Source organism: Corythoichthys intestinalis, chromosome 18 (genome assembly GCF_030265065.1).
Source record: "Corythoichthys intestinalis isolate RoL2023-P3 chromosome 18, ASM3026506v1, whole genome shotgun sequence".
Classification (NCBI taxonomy): domain Eukaryota; kingdom Metazoa; phylum Chordata; class Actinopteri; order Syngnathiformes; family Syngnathidae; genus Corythoichthys; species Corythoichthys intestinalis.
The window spans coordinates 7,334,445-7,357,745 of NC_080412.1; the positions used below are offsets into that span (position 1 = coordinate 7,334,445).

General features: G+C 38.7%; 1 protein-coding gene across 1 annotated transcript in view; it reads right to left on the bottom strand.

Moving 5' to 3' along the window:
* fez1 (fasciculation and elongation protein zeta 1 (zygin I)) overlaps nt 1–23,301 on the bottom strand; it is a 35,460-nt gene that overhangs the window by 8,128 nt on the left and 4,031 nt on the right. The window contains exons 2-6 of the mRNA XM_057821867.1: nt 21,036–21,388; nt 14,430–14,517; nt 12,789–12,875; nt 6,574–6,739; nt 4,020–4,336 (exon numbers count right to left, since the gene is read on the bottom strand). Coding sequence (XP_057677850.1) covers nt 4,020–4,336; nt 6,574–6,739; nt 12,789–12,875; nt 14,430–14,517; nt 21,036–21,358 — 981 coding nt within the window. The 5' untranslated portion in view covers nt 21,359–21,388. The remainder of the gene's footprint in view (nt 1–4,019; nt 4,337–6,573; nt 6,740–12,788; nt 12,876–14,429; nt 14,518–21,035; nt 21,389–23,301) is intronic.

A 23,301-nucleotide genomic window follows, 5' to 3' on the forward strand; every position in this document is an offset into this window, starting at 1 on the left:
TTGCGTAAATTTGTGAAGAAACTCTGCTACTTTGAGCTCCAGTAGAGTCGTTACATTTTCCCTCTTTATTCTACATGTTAGATTTGACTTTATTTTTGCCAGCGATGTCCGCAGTGGCACTACCACCAATGAGACATCGCAAAAATAATGACTCCATTATAGTCCAGAGGTGGGTGGAGTAGCCAAAAATTTCAGTCAAGTAAAAGAAGCGTTACTTCAAAATAATGTTACTCAAGCAAAAGTGAAAGTAGTTGTCCAAAAAATGTTCTCACGTACAAGTAAAAAAGTATTTGTTGAGAAGAATAATCAAGTAATGAGTAACATTGTAAGTAACTGCTTATATTTTTGTTGGATTTTTTTTAAACAATGGTATTTTATATTAGGTTATCTATATGGACTATTGTTACATTGATACAGTACAATAACACATTACATAACCACATTAAGGTAAAAAAGTACATTAAAAAAATTTAAATCATTAAATTCCGACGAGAATTTATTTATTTATTTTTTTTTTTACAGAAGAAGTGGTCGTGCGATAAACGTATTGTACTCAACCACAGCAAATGCATAGGTACTAATATAAATAGTACTTTAATCAAGCGAACAGTATACAAATAAAGTCTAAACTATTCATTCATGTGTTCAAATGCAGTGTACTGTGACGCGGGACATCAATAGAAATCAATTTTAGAATGAGCAGCAATTAAGAAATTTTATTATATTTCACTTCATTTAATGATTGATATATTTCTTTGATACCTCAAAATACTTCCAGCCCGTGGATATATTGGCTGTGAGCCAGTAGTGTTATGCTGCATTCGAGGAAGGTGGGAAGTCTGACTTATCCCATTCGGATGGTACCAGTTGCAACCTCAAAGAATTCCGATGGAATATAAACAACAACAATGGTTGATGGCGACGTTGTTTTTTATTTTGGCCGTTCAAAGACATTTTGTCCTCCAGCAAACGTCTTCTCGTAAGCGATCAAATAGTGGAGGAAAAATGACGGCTGAGATAAATAGCAAACGCTGTAAACTGCCTTTTTTAGTTACACCCTTGCTGCAAGTCAATATAAAGTAGAAACTGCAATTTCAGGAGGAATTAATTAATTTTCTGTGGTAGATACAAATCTTAGCCCTGCACAGGTTGATTTTAGGACATTTCAGGGACACTTCCTGTTGATTTGGGGACATTTGAGGGACACGTCCTGTTGAGATCAGGTCACTTCCTGTTTATTTGGGGACATTTCTGCGACATATCCTGCTAATATCAGTTCAATGCAATGTAAATGCCATTGGAAATGAATAGGAAATTTGGATGATCATGGCCTTCAACGGCATGGACATTTATGGGCCTTTGCAAGGCAAAGCCCCATGTAAAAATATCTATAAATTCTTGAAGAAAAAAAATTCACTGTATCAGAAAAAATACATGGTGTCTGAAAGAAAATTAATTTCCTTATTGTGCCACCAATGCGTTGTTTTAAGCAGCATTTTATCGAGTGACGTCAGATTGAAGCAAGTCGTGAAGTCAGGATACTTTTTTTCCCCCGACTTTGCGACTAGGATCTCCCAGTTTGAGTGGCGTTCCAATGATATTTTTCCTGGTCGGAAATTGGAAAACTCCGAAATCCCACCTTCCTCGATTTCAGCATTAGCTTGCCGTGTTTTGATTACATCATCACAAGGGGACTAATGTTCTTCACACTTTATGGTGGTAAACCTTCAGCCTTTTAACCGAAAACCAGTTTTCGGCGCCGAATTTTCGGTCACATCTCTAATTATATACTCTTCCGGGTTTTTTTGGGCAGCGATATACTACAGAAAACTAGAGATATGATTGTTTTGATTTCATGGTAGGAAATATGTTTTCCCCATTAGACGGCACCCATCTGGACTGGTGATGTATCATTTGTGTAGATTTTTCTTGTCGGAATTCAATGATTTTTGTGTGTGAAAATTTAGTTCATATACAGTGTGGCAAATAAGTATTTAGTCAAACAACAATTGTGCAAGTTCTCCTACTTGAAAAGATTAGAGAGGCCTGTAATTTATTTCCAAATTAGAGTGGAAAATAATTATTTGGTCACCTAGAAACAAGCAAGATTTCTGGCTGTCAAAGAGGTCTAACTTCTTCTAACGAGGTCTAACGAGGTCTAACGAAGCTCCACTCGTTACCTGTATTAATGTCACCTGTTTTAACTCATTATCGGTATAAAAGACACCTGTCCACAAGCTCAGTCAGTCACACTCCAAACTCCACTATGGCCAAGACCAAAGAGCTGTCGAAGGACACCAGAGACAAAATTGTAGACCTGCACCAGGCTGGGAAGACTGAATCTGCAATAGGTAAAACGCTTGGTGTAAAGAAATCAACTGTGGGAGCAATTATTAGAAAATGGACGACATACAAGACCACTGATAATCTCCCTCGATCTGGGGCTCCATGCAAGATCTCACCCCGTGGTGTCAAAATGATAACAAGAACAGTGAGCAAAAATCCCAGAACCACACGGCGGGATCTAGTGAATGACCTACAGAGAGCTGGGACCACAGTAACAAAGGCTACTATCAGTAACACAATGCGCTGCCAGGGACTCAAATCCTGCACTGCCAGATGTGTCCCCTGCTGAAGCCAGTACACGTCCAGGCCCGTCTGTGGTTCGCTACAGAGCATTTGGATGATCTAGAAGAGGACTGGGAGAATGTGTTATGGTCAGATGAAACCAAAATAGAACTTTTTGGTATAAACACAGGTTCTCGTGTTTGGAGGAGAAAGAATACTGAATTGCATCCAAAGAACACCATACCCACTGTGAAGTATGAGGGTGGAAACATCATGCTTTGTGGCTGTTTTTCTGCAAAGGGACCAGGACGACTGATCTGTCTAAAGGAAAGAATGAATGGGGCCATGTATCAAGAGATTTTGAGTGACAATCTCCTTCCAGCAGAAAGGGCATTGAAGATGAGACGTGGCTGGGTCTTGCAGCATGACAATGATCCCAAACACACATCCAGGGTAACAAAGGAGTGGCTTCGTAAGAAGCATTTCAAGGTCCTGGAATGGCCGAGCCAGTCTCCAGGTCTCAACCCCATAGAAAATCTGTGGAGGGAGTTGAAAGTCCGTGTTGCCCAACGACAGCCCCAGAGCATCACTGCTCTAGAGGAGCTCTGCATGGAGGAATGGGCCAAAATACCAGCTACAGTGTGTGAAAAGCTTGTGAAGAGTTACAGAAAACGTTTGGCCTCCATTATTGCCAACAAATGGTACATAACAAAGTATTGAGATGAACTTTTGGTATTGACCAAATACTTATTTTCCACCATTATTTGCAAATAAATTCTTTAAAAATCAAACAATGTGATTTTCTGTTTTTTTTTTCACATTCTCTCATGGTTGAGGTTTACCCATGTTGACAATTACAGGCCTCTCTAATATTTTCAAGTGGGAGAACTTGCACAATTAGTGGTTGACTAAATACTTATTTGCCCCACTGTAGATATTGTGCTAAGAAAAACATACGATTGCTAAAAACAAATGATCAAAACATTGTAAGCAGTTACTCATTTCTTGAGTATACTTTTTGGATGGCTACTTTTACTTGAGCATTTTGAAGTAACGCTACTCTTACATGAGTAAAATATTTGGCTACTCTACCCACCGCTGCATATATGGCTGACGCACTTATAGTAATGCTTTGCATTGCACAGCAGGAAAATCCATTAGGTTGTTTTCATCTAACTGGACAAGAGTAGAGTGGAATGGGTTGTTGCTGTCTAAAGAATCATCTCCACCTGATTAAAATCATTCCAGGAAGATCCTTTAGATGCTAATGGACCTGAGAACCATTATCCCTCAAGAAGAAGAACTCAAAGGCAATCGAGTTTCCCCTTTCTCTGACATACGAAAGTATACTCTAAGAAAATTAAAGTTTACAATAACACACTTGCAACTGCCTGTTTTTGTCACGTGTAATTGTAAGCTCTTAACACATTCAAGATGAGCCTCCATTTTACCTTAACAGGCATGCTTCCTGTCTTCTCCACGCGAGCAGTGGTGCCAGTATTCCCTGCGTTCACAGACACCAAACCCACGCCTCCTTGTAGACTCAAAGCTTTGTCCCGGCGTCGGCGCTTGCTACTGTCTCGCTGCTCTTTCTGCCTGTTTTGCACTTCAATCACGGCTGTGATGAACGTGTTCTTCACCTCTTTTTCAAACTCCTGCTCATCACGCCGTGCCAGCTGACTGACCAGTTCCTCAGAGTATTCGCGGATTGCGGCTTCCACACGGTGCAGCAGTTCAAACAGTGCGGAACTAGGCATCAAACTCAGGCCTGCAGAACGGAGAACAACATTAGAGTAGAAAGGAGGATTTAGGTGGAGGTGTATTGCTAGATCAAAACTAGCCTGATTGTTGCCTAGAAATTGCAAGGATGGTTTTCATGATCTATGTTTTGCATCTTCATACACTCATGTCTTGTCGAGGTTTGGCTCACTGTCTCACAGTTCTTGCACCAAAACCAAATTAAAAAAAAAAAAAATTGTAATAGTCCACCAATAACACAAAAGAACACAACCTTACAAAAGAAACACCATATAGTGGAAAATGATATAACTATTTGATTTTTCTTATTTCATAGTGCTAGTAAATTTAAGCACAAAAAATGGTATTGCTGATTCAATTCAATTTTATTTGTATAGCCTTAAATCACAACAAGGTTGCCTCAAAGGGCTTTGCAGAGGCAATATGATACACAATCAGAAACAGCAAATGAAGCAACAAAGATGAATAAATAAAGTTCAAGTTCTGGGCATTCCCCATCCTTAGACCCTCCATGTCGGCAAGGAAAAACTCCAAAAACTCCAGAGTCTTTGGGAGAAAATGAGAAACCTTGGGGAGTACCACAGTCAGGAGAGATCCACTCCCAGGATGGAAAGACAGGAAGCACCAGCACTGCTAATGGGAATTAGCAGGCGAAGTTACAGTCTGTAAAGATGCAGTGGAGTAAAGGAACAAGAAGAGGTCCATCTAGCCAGATGACCAGGTTTGGAGGACATTATAATTGTAATTACATCGATTTGGTCTACAGTGGTAAAGTTATTTAATATTTTAGAGGGGTTTATAGGAGATTCTGAATTTTTAGTCTGTACTTTATCAGACCTAATAGTTGGAAGCAATTCATTTATTTTATTTCTAATATTTGCGATTTTATTGTTAAAAAGTTTTAGGAAGTCATCACAGCTAAGGGTGGTTGGGATATAAGGTTCTATTGAGCTGTGACTGTTTGTCAGCCTTGCTACAGTGCTGAACAGAAACCTGTGATTATTTTTGTTTTCATCTATTAAGGATGAGTAATATCTGGTTTTAGTCGTGCGCAAGGCCTGTTTATAGGTCAAAAACTGTGTTTCCAGGCAGAGAGAGTGTGTTCTGTGTTGGAACGGCGCCAAAGTCTTTCTAATTTACGTGTCGATTGTTTAAGAGAGCGTGTTTCAGCATTATACCAGGGAGAGGCTCGTCTCGGCTTGACAAACTTTAATTTGGGGGGAGCAACAACATCAAGAGTAGTTTGTAGAGTAAACGTGACACTATCAACAAACTCGTCATTAACAGCAAGGCCGTACATTATTCCTTCATAATCAGATGACGGAGGCAAATATGGGCTGAATTATCTGTTTATACTCTGAAACAGAGCGATCACATAATGTCCTTTTCATCTGAGTTCTAGTCTCAAGTGACGGATTATCTTGAAGCACAAACTGAAAGGTAATTAGAAAATGATCAGACAGTACGGGGTTGTGGGGATGGACACTAAGATCACTAATCTCCGTACCGTAGGTTAAAATCAGGTCCAGGGTGTGCTTGTGACTATGAGTTGGTTTATTTACATTTTGAATGACGCCAGTCTCATCTAGTAGGTCATTAAAAGCCTTACCAAGAGAGTCACCGTCATCATCAACATGTATATTAAAATCCCCTACAATTATAATTCTATCCCAGCTTAGCAAAATACTGGATAAATAGGGAAATCTAACAAAAACTGTGAGTAGGGACCAGGGGGACGGTAAACCACAATGAAAAGAACTGGTTTTTGGTTCTTCCAGTTAGTATCTATAATTGATAGTACTAGACTTTCAAAGGAATTATAAATGTAATTAGCTTTACTTTTTGGGCTCATACCCAAACAAGAGTGTGATATTACTGCCACCCCCGCTCCGCGGCCCGTGCTTCTAGCTGTGTGAAAATTCACGTGACTTGGGGGTGTGTATTCATTAAGTCTAACAAAGTCATCCTGCTGAGGCCAAGTTTCAGTCAGGGCCAAAATATGAAATTTATAATCCCCAATTAAGTCATTAACTAACAGAGATTTGGGCGAGATTGACCTGATGTTTAATAATCCGCATTTTATATATTTATTAAGAGTTATTTTATTTTCACTGCTATCAGGGGCTATGTGTATAAAATTCTTTTGTCTCGTTCCTATAGTACTATGTTTTCTACTGTTCACTATACGAGGCACAGACACAGTCTCTATCCTCTGCCCTGAATGTCTCATCTGAATGCTAATAATACCTTCGTAAGAGCAATTGTTGTTTGAGGCCTGGGACAGTTGTCGGATCTCTTCGAGCAGGGAAGGGTGAGTCCTGGAGGAGCAACGGCTGCTCTCCTCCTCGTCCTCTTCCTCAGTTTCACCGGGGTCTGGGGAGTTTGCCATCATCTCGGCTATTTCCTCAATGACCTTGAAGAAAAACAAAACTGATCAGTAGAAAACAAACTAAGGTGTCATCTATCCAAGGTATAGTCTATTGCTATTCAAGGGATGGCAAATAAAACACTAAAATGATTTGAACCTATACAGATGGCCGTGCTTTGTATTTTTGCCCGTCTTCTTGCTGTTGTTCAGAATCAACAATTTTAATATGCCAATACTGGAGTTCAAACTCAGAACAAAGGAAGAACAAAGTGCTGTTTTGAGGGGGTCAACTCTAGGGATGGGAATCGAGAACTGGTTCCTATATAGAACCAGTTACGTGCGTTTCTAACGATTCACTTATCGATTCCAACCAGCGCGATTTACGTCACGTAACTTATGCATGTTACACACATTTGATTCAACAAGTAAGACTACATGATTACTCAAAGGGGACAACTCTCCAAGTATAATCTGAAGAGTCGTCGCTGAGTGAGTTTGCATTGATTTTCACAGGCCAGGTCATTATTCATGAGACTACTTAAAGAAATGGGGATTTTTCCCAAAAAGTCTATCAATGGGTCTATCGTATTCCTTGTCAAATACTCTATAAGAAATATATAACATATATGCATTTAAATTAATCCTTAACGATTTTATTAGCAATTTTAATACTCCTGTTAGAAAGGTTCCTTGGGTATGCGTCCGTTCCCATGGCAACCAGTCTGTTACTTCTTGTTATTGTCCTACGTCATACGCGCTGCGTATTCTTTGACCGAGAGTAGGTGTAAGGTGCGCATTTCGAGCAGAGGACGGTCACCTGTTAGAGGAAGTATTAATCTGTGTGCGTCCATTAACAAATGTAAGTATTTCCTCTTCAAGCCATAAAGTGCTTATGATAAGTTAGAGCCGTTATCTGCGCGACAGTTTCGTGTTTTTACTGTTACGTCGGCTGGTTGCTCACGCTCGTCCTTGCTGCGTCAAGGAGGGTGTTGTTTACATTATATTCGCGTTGCACATTTGTGTTAAGAGGGAATGTGTTAGTTTAGCATCTTAAGATAATGTTGTACATCCATATGAGTGTAAAGTGCTTAGTTTTCGCCCCTTTTATGGCCAAGATCACCGCACGTGCACGCAGCGTGCTTCCGGGTTGTGCGTGTGCACTCGCACCTCCCCACCTTTGTGTTCATTATACTGTGCGAGTCATTGACTGCTTTACAGTCAATTTGCATTGTTTACTGCATCCGCACTAATATGATGTAATTTTCTTTCCTTTCAGAACCACACATATACCCACACATTCCAGTCTTCTTCCACACACAGACAACTACATCAACATCTTTCCATGCATGCTCTCATCTGCTCATTGAGTGGTTCTAATGTCAAGTGCCATTGCCTGTATATAGTTGTGCCTGTTGCCAAGTTGGATTAAAAATGCCAAAGACCAACTCTACTCTCCGCTCCTTGTGTTCTAACCGACACCCCGAAGCGAATGAACGATAAAATATATTGAACCCAGAACCTCATACAGTCCATTAGTCCAAATTAGAATTGATAAGAGAAACGATGAAGAATTGAATCATTAAGCAATATCGATAATGGAATCAGAATTGTAAAAATCGTATCAATTCCCATCCCGAGTCACCTCCCAGTTTGGATATATCTTTTGTCTCGCCAGCATTAGAACTTTTCTGACACGTGTCATAGAAAAAACAACCACTGCCATTCACACCTATGAACAGTATAAAGTCTTTAATTAATTTAGGATGCATGTTTTTGGAATGTAGGAGGAAGCTGGAGCATCTGGAGGAAACCCATACATATACAACGACAAGCAAATTCTAATGAGGAAGACGAAAAAGAAAGATGCTAGCTCCCCAAGATGTCCTTATTTTAAAATTACAATTATAAATTTAATATTCTTGTATATATCTTTTTTTCCGAGTTGTGTTTGTACAATGAAAATAATCAATATTGTTTAATGTTGAAGAGTATACATTAGGGTAACCATATTTTGATTTCCATAAAAGAGGACACTCGGCCTGAAATAATGATGAACAATAATATAATGAAGACCCATGGAAATCTAGTCCAGTCAATACACACACATAGTGGGCTATGTGCCAACTAAACATTATAAATTACTATCACAACAATTGTCATTGACAAATTGTTATTCCCCCTCAATTGTTATTCTCATTTAATGTTCTAGATTGCACGCAAAAAAATAACAGAAATAAACTGACAAACTATTCAAGCAGCATGTTTCCAAACGCGGCAGTTCAAAACTACATTTCCCATAATGCCTAGCGCATCTTAGCTTACTGATCGCCACTCTATTTAGCGAGCACTGGTAGCTGAGGCAAAATCAAACACTGGTGTAAAAGTTTACAACCATTGTCAGTGCAACGATGCGACACCAAACTGAATTTTATCACGCAAGTACAAAGCTCCGACAGAAGCCAACGGTTGCCAAAAAGTACGTTTAGCGAGTGTACCTGTAGCCTTTGTTTGTGAATGAGAATTGATGTATATATGTATATATATATAATTTTGACATTAGGGCTGTCAAAATTATCGCGTTAACGCACGGTAATTGATTTTTTAAATTAATCACGTTAAAATATTTGACGCAATTAACGCACATGTCCCGCTCAGACAGTATTCTGCCTTTTGGTAAGTTTTACAGCAAGGTTTTTTGTGCTGTCTAACAGCGAACTCTTGTGGTCGCTTTGCGACATGGTTTATTGCTTTCTTGCCAGTTCAATATGGCTGCACGACGTCTTGGGCTGACGCCTACGTTGTAATGTTGTGCTTATATGATTCTTGGACAAGATTTGTCCGTAAGTATGGTTGTTGTAAAGAATGTACATATTATGTTAGTAAGCGAAATGTTATATTTTTTGTATGAGATGCTTTTTGTTTATGTTTAGTGAACCTGTATAGCATGCTAAGCTAACGTTGTTGCTAATGCAATGCTTGTGTACTTTTTTTTGTAGTTTCACTACGGTCTAAAGAGGACAGTGGTTTGAGGCCATTTTATTAATAAATCAGATGAAAAAGGAAGAAGTCTGATTATTCAGGCGTCGTTCACTAGCTGTCTAGCTTTGGAAAAAGTAGACGCTTCAGAGTGAGGACAGCATAGACAGATTTAAATGACAGTAGAGTGAAATGCCCACTACAGTCCTTATGTACCGTATGTTGAATGTATATATCCATCTTGTGTCTTATCTTTCCATTCCAACAAATTATTTTACAGAATATATATATAATTTACAGAAAAATATGGCATATTTTATAGATGGTTTGAATTGCGATTAATTGCGATTAATTACGATTAATTAATTTTTAAGCTGTAATTAACTCGATTAAAATTTTTTATCGTTTGACAGCCCCAAAATATATATATATGTGTATATATATATGTGTATATATATATGTGTATATATATATGTATATATATATATATATATATATATATACATATATTAGGGTGGTCCATAAAAACAAATTTTTGAATTTTCCTGCTCCCTGGGTGGATTCTGTTTCCATTTTGGAAGAAAACAATGTGTGCAAAATTAGAAGCTAATCAAATGATATTTAGAGGTGGCTCAACAGTCTGCAAGTTTGAGATTCTCACTCAGAGTGCATATTGCATCATCATCATGAGGTAAATGAGAAAGAATGCAAAATTGCAATGAAGGACCTATTTGATGTGGCACATGCTAATGCAATGTCATTAATTAGCATTCAAGAAGACAAAGACTTCTTAATTGCACATCAAGAACCTGGCCACGGCGGCTCAATGGGTGCATTGGACACCTAACTTGCTGCAACTGAAGCAAAGTCACAACAGCGAGAAAATGAGCTGAAGAGGCGCAGACAAAAACACATTGATGAAGCTGAGGCGTCTACAAGTCAAGTTGTATTGGAAGAATCCTCATCAGCACATACAACTGATCTAGATGAAGAGGACTCGTCATCAACTGCGGATTTAGATATAGAACAAAGACAGAAGAAAGAAACTCCGCAGACAAAGCAGTGTCGACCAAAGAATGTTAGGGCCCCAGAGCTTACAGTAGCTCTGGATAGGACAGGTATGACAGCTAGGAATGCTCTGTTTGTAGTGGCTGGAACTGACAAAAGTTTGGAACATGCTCCCAGTGAGATTAATATCAGCCATTCGAGTGCTAAACGATACAGAGAAAAACACCGTCGCCAACAATGGATGGATCTACACAATGCATTCAAAGCTGAAGGGAAAACTTGCATTGTGCATTGGGATGGTGAATTATTGCCATCTCTCCTTTGGTCAACGAAGCTCATTGACCGTCTTCCAGTTTTGATTACAGGTGTCTCTACTGGAGAAACTCAGCTTCTTGGTGTTCCAAAACTAACTTCAGGAACTGGCGAGAACCAAGCTACAGCAGTTTATGAACTGTTACAGGAATGGTCTTTGGAAGAAAAAGTTGCAGGCTTTTGCTTTGATACAACTGCATCAAACACAGGACGTCGGGCTGGAGCGTGCATTGCTCTAGAACAGAAACTTGGACATGCAGTCCTTAATTTAGCATGCCGCCATCATATTTATGAAATACTTCTTGGTGCAGTATTCGCTACATGCTCTGGAGATTCCTAAGGTCCTGATGTCCAACTATTACTAACTCGGTTCCAAAAGAAATGGGAATCCCTTGACAAGTCCAAGTATCAAACTGGGGAGGACTTAGAGGTGCTGCAACCTGACAGGGAACATATCCTAGAGTTTGCAGAATCCAAGTTGGCACAGGGTAAGCACACAGATGATTACAAGGAATTTTTAGAGTTAGTGGTTGTTTGCCTTGGAGGAAATGTTCCTGATTTCAATTTCAAGAAACCTGGAGCTTTTCATCATGCCAGATGGATGGCAAAAGTGTTATATTGTCTCAATATTTGGATGTTCCGTGGTCAAATTAGACATCTCACTAGGGCTGAAGAGTCACGTGTTTGTGATGTATTTTCTCCATCCTCATATATGCGGAAGCATGGTTTTCTGCCACTGATGCAGCAGTTGCTCCTTGAACAGACTTAGAGACACTGAGGAAACTGCACTCTTATCATAATGACCATGTTGGAAGAGCAGCCAGAGACAAATTGCAGAATCATCTGTGGTATGTATCAGAGGAACTTGTGACATTGTCCTTGTTTAATGAAACTGTTTCAACACTGACAAAGCAGTGTATAGTGACAGCCATGATCCCTGAAGAATCAGATGAAAGCAATCAGTCTGCTGATGAAGATCCCCCAAAACGTCTCGAATTGAAAGGTGCCCTGATTCCACCACTTCAATCCTTTGCAACTCACAAGTCCATCCGGTTGCTGAAATACCTGGAAATCAACAGCGACTTACTTAATGAAAACTCTGAAGACTGGAAACATAATGCTTCATTCAAGGCAGGTCTAACAAAACTAAAAAAATCTTCCAGTTATCAATGATGTGCAGAGTGAGGGGTCAAACTCATTGAGGATTTTAATGCTCGACATACAACAAAGGAAGACCAACTACAGTTCGTTCTGGGTGATGTATCACAACACCGTAAGATATTTCCCACATCTTCAATGTCTCTTCTAGCATCTGGACAACAATGAGTGCTTGGCAAGCATGATACCCCCGTCTATGAGCGGCTAATACCCAGTTGTCTGACGAACACTGGGGGATATATATATATATATTTATATGTATATATATATATATATATATATATATGTATATATATTAGGGTGGTCCACTACCATAGGGTGAAAATTAAAAGTATGAATTTCTTTGCTCCCTGGGTTGATTCCGTTTCCATTTAGGTAGAAAACAATGTGTGTTAAGTTTGAAGTCGATCAAATAATATTTAGGGGTGGCTCAAGGTCCCGATCTATCAGGCACCTATATATATATGTATTCTGCGCAAAGTGTCGGTCAATTTCAACACACGCTAATTGGTCCTGTGAAAAATTATGAAAAACAGACACTTTCATGAATTTATAAAACCCGGCCGGATGCCTTGGACAGGACATGAAAAGTGAACATGTTTGGGTAAAAGAGGACATTTGGTCACCCTGGTATACATACCTGATCTGCTGTCATTAGAGGCTCTTCGTTGAGACAGTTAGCATTGTCATTCTTTTCATTCATTTCCTCCTCCTCTTTTTCGTGTATCTATAGAATGACAGACAAACAAATATTAAACCATGGGTCGAGTTAGACTTTTGTGGGAGTGTGTGTGTGTGGGGGGGGTAGGGGGGGGCAAATTGAATTTGTATTTTCACCTGCCTTTTTGCTGTGCAGAACACTGCAAATTTATAATATCTTAATCAGATTATTTTTCTTAAATCTAGTCAAATCATTTCACCATCTTGTTTTGAGTGTTAAAGATTAGTTAACCGAATAATGTATCAGATTATTCCACTTACTTAAAGTCAATATTATAACAAGATTGTTTTTTTTTTTTTTTTTTTTTTTTAAGATTACATATACTGTAATTATCGCACTATAAGGCACACCTGACTATAAGCCACCACCCACCAAATCCGACACGAAAACAACATTTGTTCATAGATGAGCCGCACTGGACTATAAGCCGCAGCTGTCCTCTCTCTGTTTTGGGATATTTACACCAAAAGATATTAACCAGTAACACTTTATTTGACAGCGGCATCATACGACTGTCATAAGACAAAATGAACCATCAATAAGGTTTGAACCAATTGGCTACAAAGCTTCATTGCTTCAAAAAGCTCAATTTGGCCATCACTGATACCTTGGGGGAGACAGTCAACCTCTACTGCCACCTGCTGTCAACACTGTTGTTGTCCAACATTCCTCCTAGCATGCATTGCAGCACTACAGATGTTCTGTGCTAATTATTTCTTCAGTTAAAGTTCCTGTTGTTTCATAAATTGCTAGTTATGGTATCTGTTAACACTTTATTTGACAGTGGCACCATAGACTGCCAAGGACTGTCATTAGACAATCATAATTATGACATGACACTGTCATGAGCATTAATGAATGCTTATAACAGATGTCATTAAAGAGTTATCCGGAAGATTATCTTACTTTTGAATGGATATAAAAGATCCAATCTGGACACCAATGGAGATAGTGACATAATTTGCCGGGTGACACTCAATGACATCTGTCATAATGATTAAGTAATGCCCATAATAGTGTCATGTCATAATTATGATGGTCTTATGACACCACTGTCAAATTAAGTGTTACCTATTAACCCAAATAAACAAATAAGCCGCACTGGACTATAGGCCGCAGGATTCAAAATTAATGAAAAAAAGTAGCGGCCAATAGTTCGAAAATTACGGTACTACTAATAGCTAGCTGAAAATGAGCCTATTTCAAGAAATCTAAGAGTAAAATTTACTTGAAGAACTGGCAGATAGTTTCACTTATATCTAGTACATTTACAAACAAGAGAATTTAACTAGTTTTTAAGGAGATGTGTTTTTGCAGTAAAGGTGGTACTGTGTGCTCATGAAGCTTCGAAAAATTAACCCGTTCTCGAAACGATTGGCTCAAGTGGTTCAATGCCACATGAGGCTTCACTATTCATGATTAGTAATAAATGTAACAAAAACCAGAAATTTAAATGTATATTGTTGACTACTTATATAACAAAAATGTAGCAAACTGAACAACCCCACCAAAAACTGTTAATAAAAGAAAGATAATATAACATCTGAATGTTGTCAGTACCTCTTTGCCAGAAAGGTTTCCGTTGAATCCCTCTGAGTCTGGCTCGTCCCATGCAGCTCTGTAGTTGTCGGTCAGGGCATCCCACACACTGCAATGTAATTCATATAAAAATCTCACTTCAAGTACTTTAGCTGAAAATGTGTTAACCATGCTTAAAAAAAAAAAAAAAAGAAGAAGCTTTAAACTCTAAATCAGATATTTCAAACTGCTTTGTCAAAACACATGATTAAACTGGACTGTTGCATAACAGGCTTAGACAGGATCTTAGCATGATTTTTTTTTACTAAAAGTTAATCTATTTAGCTCTGTCTCTAGTAGTGCACAAACCCATTCGTCAACATTTAAGACATTTTAATACATTTGCGTTTGAGCATAACTTAAGGTTCCAATAGAACAAAGCATATGAATAAAATAAGCATTGCAAATGGCTAAAATGGAATGCCGAGGAGAAATCCAACAAATGCTGCTCACACAAAACACTGCCTGTCGTTTCTGTTGCCCAGTGTAAGTTTTTGTTTGAGAAGGAATGACCTAAACTGGGAGAGAATTATCGTTTGTGTCAGAGCTGTCTGTTTTTTTCCCCTCCTCCACTGACAGGCTGTTTAAGGAGTTGCTTGGCACTGCCCACACTCAGTCACACAGTGGACATTATTCAACTCGGCATGGTGACATGCACCAAGTCATTTTTTTGTCTTCATGGTGCTGTTCGTGAGGCAAGGAACCATAGAAATACTTCAATCAGTATTGAATTCAATGGAATTTAATCTTCAGTGGGGTTCATGCAAACAGCTACAGCAGGGGTCGGCAACCTACAGCTCTTGAACCCTTTGATGCACTCAGTTTTATATTAAGGCAAGGCAAGTCAAGGTAAATTTATTTGTGTAGCACAATTCAAGACAAGGCAATTCAAAGTGCTTTACGTCACATGAAGATACATGAGCAGAGATAAAATGATTAGTAAAAACCAAATTAAATCAAAAGCATAGTCTTCATTACTATTGACATGGCACTTCCTATGCGTAACGCCTTTTCAGAGGGGGCCGAGCTTCATTTAGTAATAGCCGAAGATGGCACACTAGGAGTGAAAGTGGCTAGAATTAATTTTTCCCCCCTCATTTCCTCACATATTAAATGCCAAATCTCAATTTTAACTACTTAAGATCATAGGATGTATATTCAAATTTATTCATAAAGATATATGTAACATACATTCAGAAAAATAAGTACAAATGACTTATATTATGCAGAGTGAAATGAAATATATTTTGAAGATCGTGCAAACATTGACTTTTTTAAATCATAAGGAAATGAATAAGTAGCCTGACATAAATGAACAAATATAAGTCCAAAGTGCACATTGACAGCTAAGATGTTCTGAACCTCCCCATCAGAGCAAATAAGACTAAATATGATAAATAAGCCTCCTCAACTCTTTCCCTGCTCTTAAAGGTTTGATCCATTTTCTGTTGCATTGCCCTTTTTTTGACGCATCAATTCAACAAACTTTTTTTCTGTTCCAGAAAACATGCACATTTGAACCAATCAGCGCTAACTATCTCTGCTGACCACACGTCAGTATGTCAGCCAATTGAACGGATAAATGAGTCCAGGCGTTTTGCTTTGCTGCATGGATTCGCACATTGACGTGACTCATCATCGTCACACTCCGATAACTGCAGCAGCTGGGGAAACCTCCATGCCGTCCGTGGAAATAAATAATAAAATAAATATTGGCGGCAACGGATTACGCTACACAAGCACTTTATTATGTTTATTAATACTTGTGTATGTAAATCTGATGTTGTTAGATCATTTTCATCTCGGAGATTAAATGCATGTGTGGCAGTTTAGCATTTTTTTTTACATAGCGTTTTGAGAGTTGCCATCATATTTTCAGAATCAAAGCACCGTGTACCAGAACAGCATTCTGGCCCTGAATCTTATACCGGAACTTCGTTCCTGCCCTGAATCTTATACCAGAACTGCAATCCTGACCGTTCTGGCCCACTTTCACCCCTGCGGTACACGCTTTAAGCTTGGATTTTTGAAAGCTGTGCCGCATATAAATAGGAAGGATTGTCTCAGGATTGATTTGTTCAAGGATTCAAGGTAAATATATTTTTCGTACCATGTATGCGTGATTGAAGCATTTATTCGCAGGAATTTTCTTCTTTATTTACACATGGAGGCGGCTAATTTTCGCAACTGACTAGCCTCATTGTCTATTTTGAACCAAGAATGGAGACTGTTTTACGTCCTTATCTATAAAGAATTCAGGGATTTAAGCATTTATTCACAAGAATTTTTGCCAGATAAGCTCTGTTTACGCCAGATGGCTGCTAGCCTCATTCGCTAACAGAATAGCATTGTACTTCGACAATATACGTAAAATAAATGCTAACTGCACGGTTTCTTTGCTGTTAACCAAGAATCGACTGTTTTACGTCCATATCTATAAAAAATTCAGGGTATAAGCATTTATTCACAAGAATTTTCACCAGAAAAGCTCTGTTGAAACATCGTTGACACTTAAACAGAAAAGAACAAGACTTCAATAGGCTAAGGAGAGGCAATCATGGACTGTGAATGAAAGGATAAAGGTTATTTTCAGCGATGTCAAAAATCTGCATTTGACAAGGTGATGATGCTGGAACTTTTGTTTGGTTCCCTTCCAGTGAGATTTGCAAAGAAGAAAACATCAAAATTCCCTCAGTCTTTGATGATATGGGCTGCATGTCAGGCGAAGGCACTGGGGAGATGGCTGTGTGTGGTTGAATCTTCAATAAATGCACAAGTTTACATTGAAATTTTAGACAGCTTTCTTGTCCCTCCAATTGAAAATATGTTTGTCATTTTCCAAGATGACAATCATCATGCCACAGAGCTAAAACTGTTAAAACATTCCTTGGAGAAAGACTCATCCAGTCTGTGGCCACGTTTACATGCTGACTTTTATTCATACCGATTCAAATAATTCCGAATGGAAATTTCAGATCAACTGTTTACATGTCACTTCTATTCCGATCCAGCGTTTACATGTGTCTGCCTTTATTCCGAAAGGACGTTTGACAACTGCCGTCTGACATGCGCAGATTAATCAAAACAAAGCGTCACATTGCAAAACATGGAGATCGATCGTCAGATCAGCTGCTGTTTTAACTTTTCGAGTGGAAACAAAACTTCAGAATGACACGCCGTTCATTTAAAAAGTTGTGTGGGCTGGTGGAGGGATTCATGGATATAAACTTTCCGCCGGACTCCAATTAGGTGCACTGTGCGTGTGCTTGGAAGCCATGTTGCAAGTGACGTTACTTACGTCATCAAGTGACGTCACCACGTCAGTACGGAGCATGTGCAGAAAGAACGCAACCAGACACCATTCTGCTTCCCTGTTTACATGATATAATTTTACTTCTAATCGGTTTGGGAAAAGGAATATTCCACCCCTGTGAAACGGAATGAAATTCCATTCGGTTTGGGCCTGTTCATTCTGAATGAGGTGTTTATATGGAACACATTTATTCGGTTTGAACATCTAAACCGATTGCAATTGGAATATTTGGCTCCATGTAAACGTGGCTAATGTCATGGCCAGCAAATAGCCCAGATCCCAACCCTATTGAAAACCTGTGGTGGAAATGGAAAAAAATTGGTTCAAAGCAAGGCTCCAACCTGCAAGGAAGATCTGGCAACTGCATTCAAAGAAAGTTGGCACAAAATTGATGAAGTGCTTGATAGTGCTTGATAATTGAATGATAAGTCACTTTCATTTATAAATATCACAGCATTGTGCCTACAACAAGGCTATTTATAACCTGAACTGTCCACAGACGCAGGACACATGCTTGCTGGAGGAGGAGCACGTGACATGAACAGACAGAACAGCCAAAGACTAGAAAAGCACACAACACTGCACTATGAATAATTCAGCATGTAGTCTTGAAGTAAAGTGGAAAAGGGTGGGGTTGTTCTGACTCAGTGACTGACTGACTAACTGACTGATTGATTGCAATTCTCAGAAGTTTGAATGTACTATTTTGCAGAAAAGCTTGTGAGAAGTTCATACTTGTATGTATTTTATGGCAGTAATTGACCCATAATAATGGCACCTACTCTTACTTTACTAAATTTATCATCATTCTACTGTCACTAAGACATAAAAAAAATGTAAATGCATGAGTGCTGCATTGTTGAAGCTCAAAGCTACAAGGACTTGGCTAGGGACCTGGATGTGAAATAATCAATAAACGCCACAGTTTTACCCAGTTCGCTATTTTATCAAGTTTTGTGTCTAACCTCTTTATTTGCATACAAAACAAACATTTACTTTTGTTTGTATTTTTTTGTAATTTAAGTACATGACAAATGGATGCGTATCACATATACATCGCCAATCAGGTTTGGACATTTCTCATGTAGCCTATAGTTTAGCAAAAGTTTTCACATATTTTGACTCGTACTGTACATATTTGCTTTGTTTTGAAAACGTACCACATTAAAAAAAATGTTAGGACTCTAAAGGGATGGATGTGAATATAAATGGTTGTACAGTATGTTGCTATGACTCACGAACGAATGACAATATTGATACATAGAGCATTCAATTATTCGTAAACTATCTACAAGTTGACAAAAGTGATTTATAAAGTACCGTATTCACTGTTATGAAAATTATCAGTTGAGTTGAGTTTACGTGGGTGCATACATTTTCAGAGTAGTATACCCGTATAGCGATATAGCACTTTCCCACATATTAAATGGTGGTAAAACGGCTTTTTGGTACTTGTATATTATACATGTAGTTATGAACTAACCGTGTATGGGTAGACACTGTACTGCACTTGAAAAAGTGTGGACACGATCTTTTTATTGTATGAAAATGCAGATTTATGTAAGATTCATCTGATTTAAAGATGTCCCCAATCAGATCACATAAGCAGAAATCTGGCCCGGTCATGTCATTTTGATTGGAATCAGGTGAAAAAGATTGGGTTTTGAAATTTTTTATTTTTGTTTTTATTTTTAAGTACAGTGGTACCTCCAAATACGGAGTAATTCGTTCCAGGACTTTATTTGTAAGTCGAAATGGTCATATGTCGAGCAGGATTTTCCCACATGAATACATTATAGTTCCATTATTTCGTTCCACAGCCCGAAAACCTCCACTAAATCCTAAATAAATACTGCTGGTACTATTGCAAATAGCAATTACGCAAACAAATGTAAAACAAACAAATTATGAATACAAATAGGAATAATAATACAGTATAATAATAGTACTAATAACAATAATAATAATACCATCTGTAATAATGTAACGAATCGGGTTGTAATGTGGCGAATGTGTTTGCATGATGTACCTGAACGCATTGCGTGGCTGACTTGACAGAGTGAGATAGGACTTTTTACTTTCACTTTGTTCAGCTGCAGTGGACAGTAATGGTATTGTGTTGCACAAGTTGATAAAATAAATGATTAGAAACTGGGCGAAGCTTGCAAATTCTTTGGCTTTGATACCACAATAATAATTGTGACCTTAACTCATAAAGACTGGCGAACAGAGGTCGGAGGAGGAGTGTCGAGAGTAGACATCCTACGGCCGTATCGTCGAGCCAGTTCACCGATGCGCACACCACCCTCATATTTTTCTATCATTTCCATCTTCATTTCAATGGTAAGCATCACCTTTTTCCATTTTTTTCACCACCTGCACTAACGTTGTTGGAACCGATGTTAATTTCTCTCACAAGAAAATCTGCCATGCGTCCGTCTTGCGGGAAAACAAAGAAACTGCGGCGCTGTCATAAATTGTCGTATTTACAGCATGTCGTCGGTTGTAGAAACAAATGGCGAGTCAAATATTACGTCCGATGTCGAAAAGATCATGTGTAAAAGCGATCGTATGTCGAGGTACCACTGTATTAAAGAAACAATTGGTAGTTTTTCAGTTTTGGTTGATTTTAGCGATACTGGTGGACAAAAGTGGTACTGTTTTGCCTTAAGAAATACTGCATTTTCCATGAGGACCAGCGCACACCCACAAAGTGGCGTAAAATAATCAGTCAATCAAAAATCAATCTCCCGGTCACCTGCAGATGGATTAAAAAACATTTCTCTTTCCAGCGGCTGTGTGAAGGATGAAAAGTAATAAGGTAATAAATCCAGTTGTGGCTTAACAATAGCATATGACGGTTAGCAACCATGTGGCTTAGTGTGGCTAACACCCTCAACCCCACCCAAACTAGTCAGCGCTAACGAGTTCAGCTGAGGGGGGAAGGGGTTCACGCCAGCGAGTGAAAGCCGGGCCAATGTTTATTATGTATATCCTGGTAGCCTTCCTTTTTTACCTCCTCAGACAAAACTTATTGTCTCTTTTGTTGTTCTGCCATCTTTACAGAATTTGCGTGAAAGTGTTCACATTGACTTCCATCTTTATAATGAATGGAGAATGGGGGAAGTGACGTATGCTGTAAAGTAATCCCAATAATATGACTTTTGCAACTTGAAGTCTAAGAATGCTAGTGATCAAAATTTTTGAGGACCCCCTTTCCCCAATCTAAACCTTATTGCAAAAAACAAAGCACATTGTCCACAATGGTTACTCACTCTTCATCCTGCAGCTGTTCCTCATCATCTTGGTTTTGTGACTGGTTGCGTATCGGCGCCAGGCCCTCGGTCTTGGTGTTGTAATTGTGGAAGCAGACGTTGAGTTTCTCATCAAATTCGTTGACCAGGTCCTCCATTGACTTAAAGCTCATCATCTCGGAAAAGTTCTCCAGCTCAGAGAAGTCCTCTCGGGTGATGGCGACCAGTGGGACAGTGGTGGTGGTGTAAGAGGAGTGGTTGAGTGCTGGGTGTTCAAACTCATCCATACGGCAAGGCCGGAGGTCCTCAAACTCCTCATCCAAACACACAAGAGGGGCTTCCATGGTATCCCCTGTTGGGTCAGTCACTGAGCCCTGAAAAGGAAATACAGTGCAAATATCTTGATCCACTCAAGACTTACTGTAATTACCTTCGTTATTTTAAAACGATAATCGAACGACTAAGTATGTGCCATGGGCTAAGACGGCATAGGTTGTGACACAAATGTAATTTTACTACAAGAACGTGTACTTAATTGTACTTGGCTACGGTTACTTGTACGTGTACTTAAACTACAAATATGTGTACTAGTACAAAAGGTATGTGTGCTAGTACTATGAGTACATGTACTACTACTACTTGGATGTACTTGTACTACAAGTACATGTATCTGTGTGTACTTGTACAACAAGAACGTGGATTTGTGCAAAGCTACAGCCCAACAGGAAAGGGGATCATTACTTTGCTACTGGTTGCAGTACCATTAATGGCTACCAATTTGACATATTGCTCCTTTAAATTATTACTTGGGCGGCACGGTAGCCTCATAGTTCTGAGATCAAGCGTTCAATCCTGGGCTCAGGCCTTCCTGTGTTGAGTTTGCATGTTCTCCTCGTGCCTGCATGGGTTTTCCAGGGGACTCCAGTTTCCTCCCACATCCCCAAAAGATGCGTGGTAGGCTGATTGAACTCTCTAAATTGTCCGTAGGTATGAGTGTGTGCAAGAATGGTTGTACGTCTCATTGTGCCCTGCGATTGACTGGCAACCGATTCAGGGTGTATCCCGCCTACTGTCGGTAGTTAAATTACTACTAAATTGGTGTACACAGTCAGACTTTGGCAAATATCGATTGAGCAGAATTCCAGATTCAAAGCAATAATCTAAATCGTAAATTTTATGATTTGTCTCTCAACAACACGAAAACAGACCACGATTATTATTTGTCACCATATGCTATGATCAATCGAACAGTATACCACAAGGATTAAACAGACTGTCTCCTCAATCATGTCTTGCCATCGCTAATGAGGAATGGCACAGTATTGTCTAGACAAGGGGGTAATAGAAGTAGATGTACCAGAAGGGGACCATGTCCCAAGGGAGTCAAATTAATTGGCTTTAGTGCCAAACCTGAGATAATGAAGTATATTCACTTGAATTCAAATTGATATGAAGATGCAACATCAACACAATAACTGTCAAAAACAATCCACAAAGCCATTTTCTTATTTTGGAATTATTTCTGTTATTAATTATTATAGAAACGGTTAGTGTTACTGTGCATGTAAACATCCATATCCATAGCATCTGTTACTTAAGATTAGTTATCATTCCAAAAGATTTCAATTCTAATTTACAAGCGTAACTTTCCAACTTTTATAATCATATGAAATGTATGCTTTTTTTTTTTTAATTAGATTTTTTTCAATTTGATGCAGTTAAGTGCACAGAAGTCCTTTTTTCTACACATGGGGATTTGGAATTCCTCTCTGCACCACTCACTGTCTGTTCAATTAAAATTTGTAATGACTGAAAGCTGATGAATTTAAATGTTGAATCATCGATCAAGCTGCTAACATAGTACAATTTAAGTTGTGAGGATTTAGTGTTTGAGTACGAACAAGTAAATTAAATAAGACTTTCATCACATCATTCAGCATTCACCATTAAGTACTGTGATTCACCAGCATGATTTCCGCTTATTGTACTTCTGTCATCCGTCTCTTGTCTATCTTTTGTAACTCTGATGAAGTAAATATTCACCTTTATTAGTGATTTTTACCAGTGCTGGTAGAGCTTGGAAAATGTGGAATTTTTAGAGATCAAATATGTACTTTGGAGTTAAACATATTTGTCTTAATGTATAACAAAATATTTCATTCATTAAACAAAGAAAACAAATCTGGTGTACTGTAATAGATCAAATATGCTTGATGTAGTCTATAAGTGTTTAAATGCAAATGCATGCCCTTCATACTATTTACACTGGCTACGTTTGTTTACATGG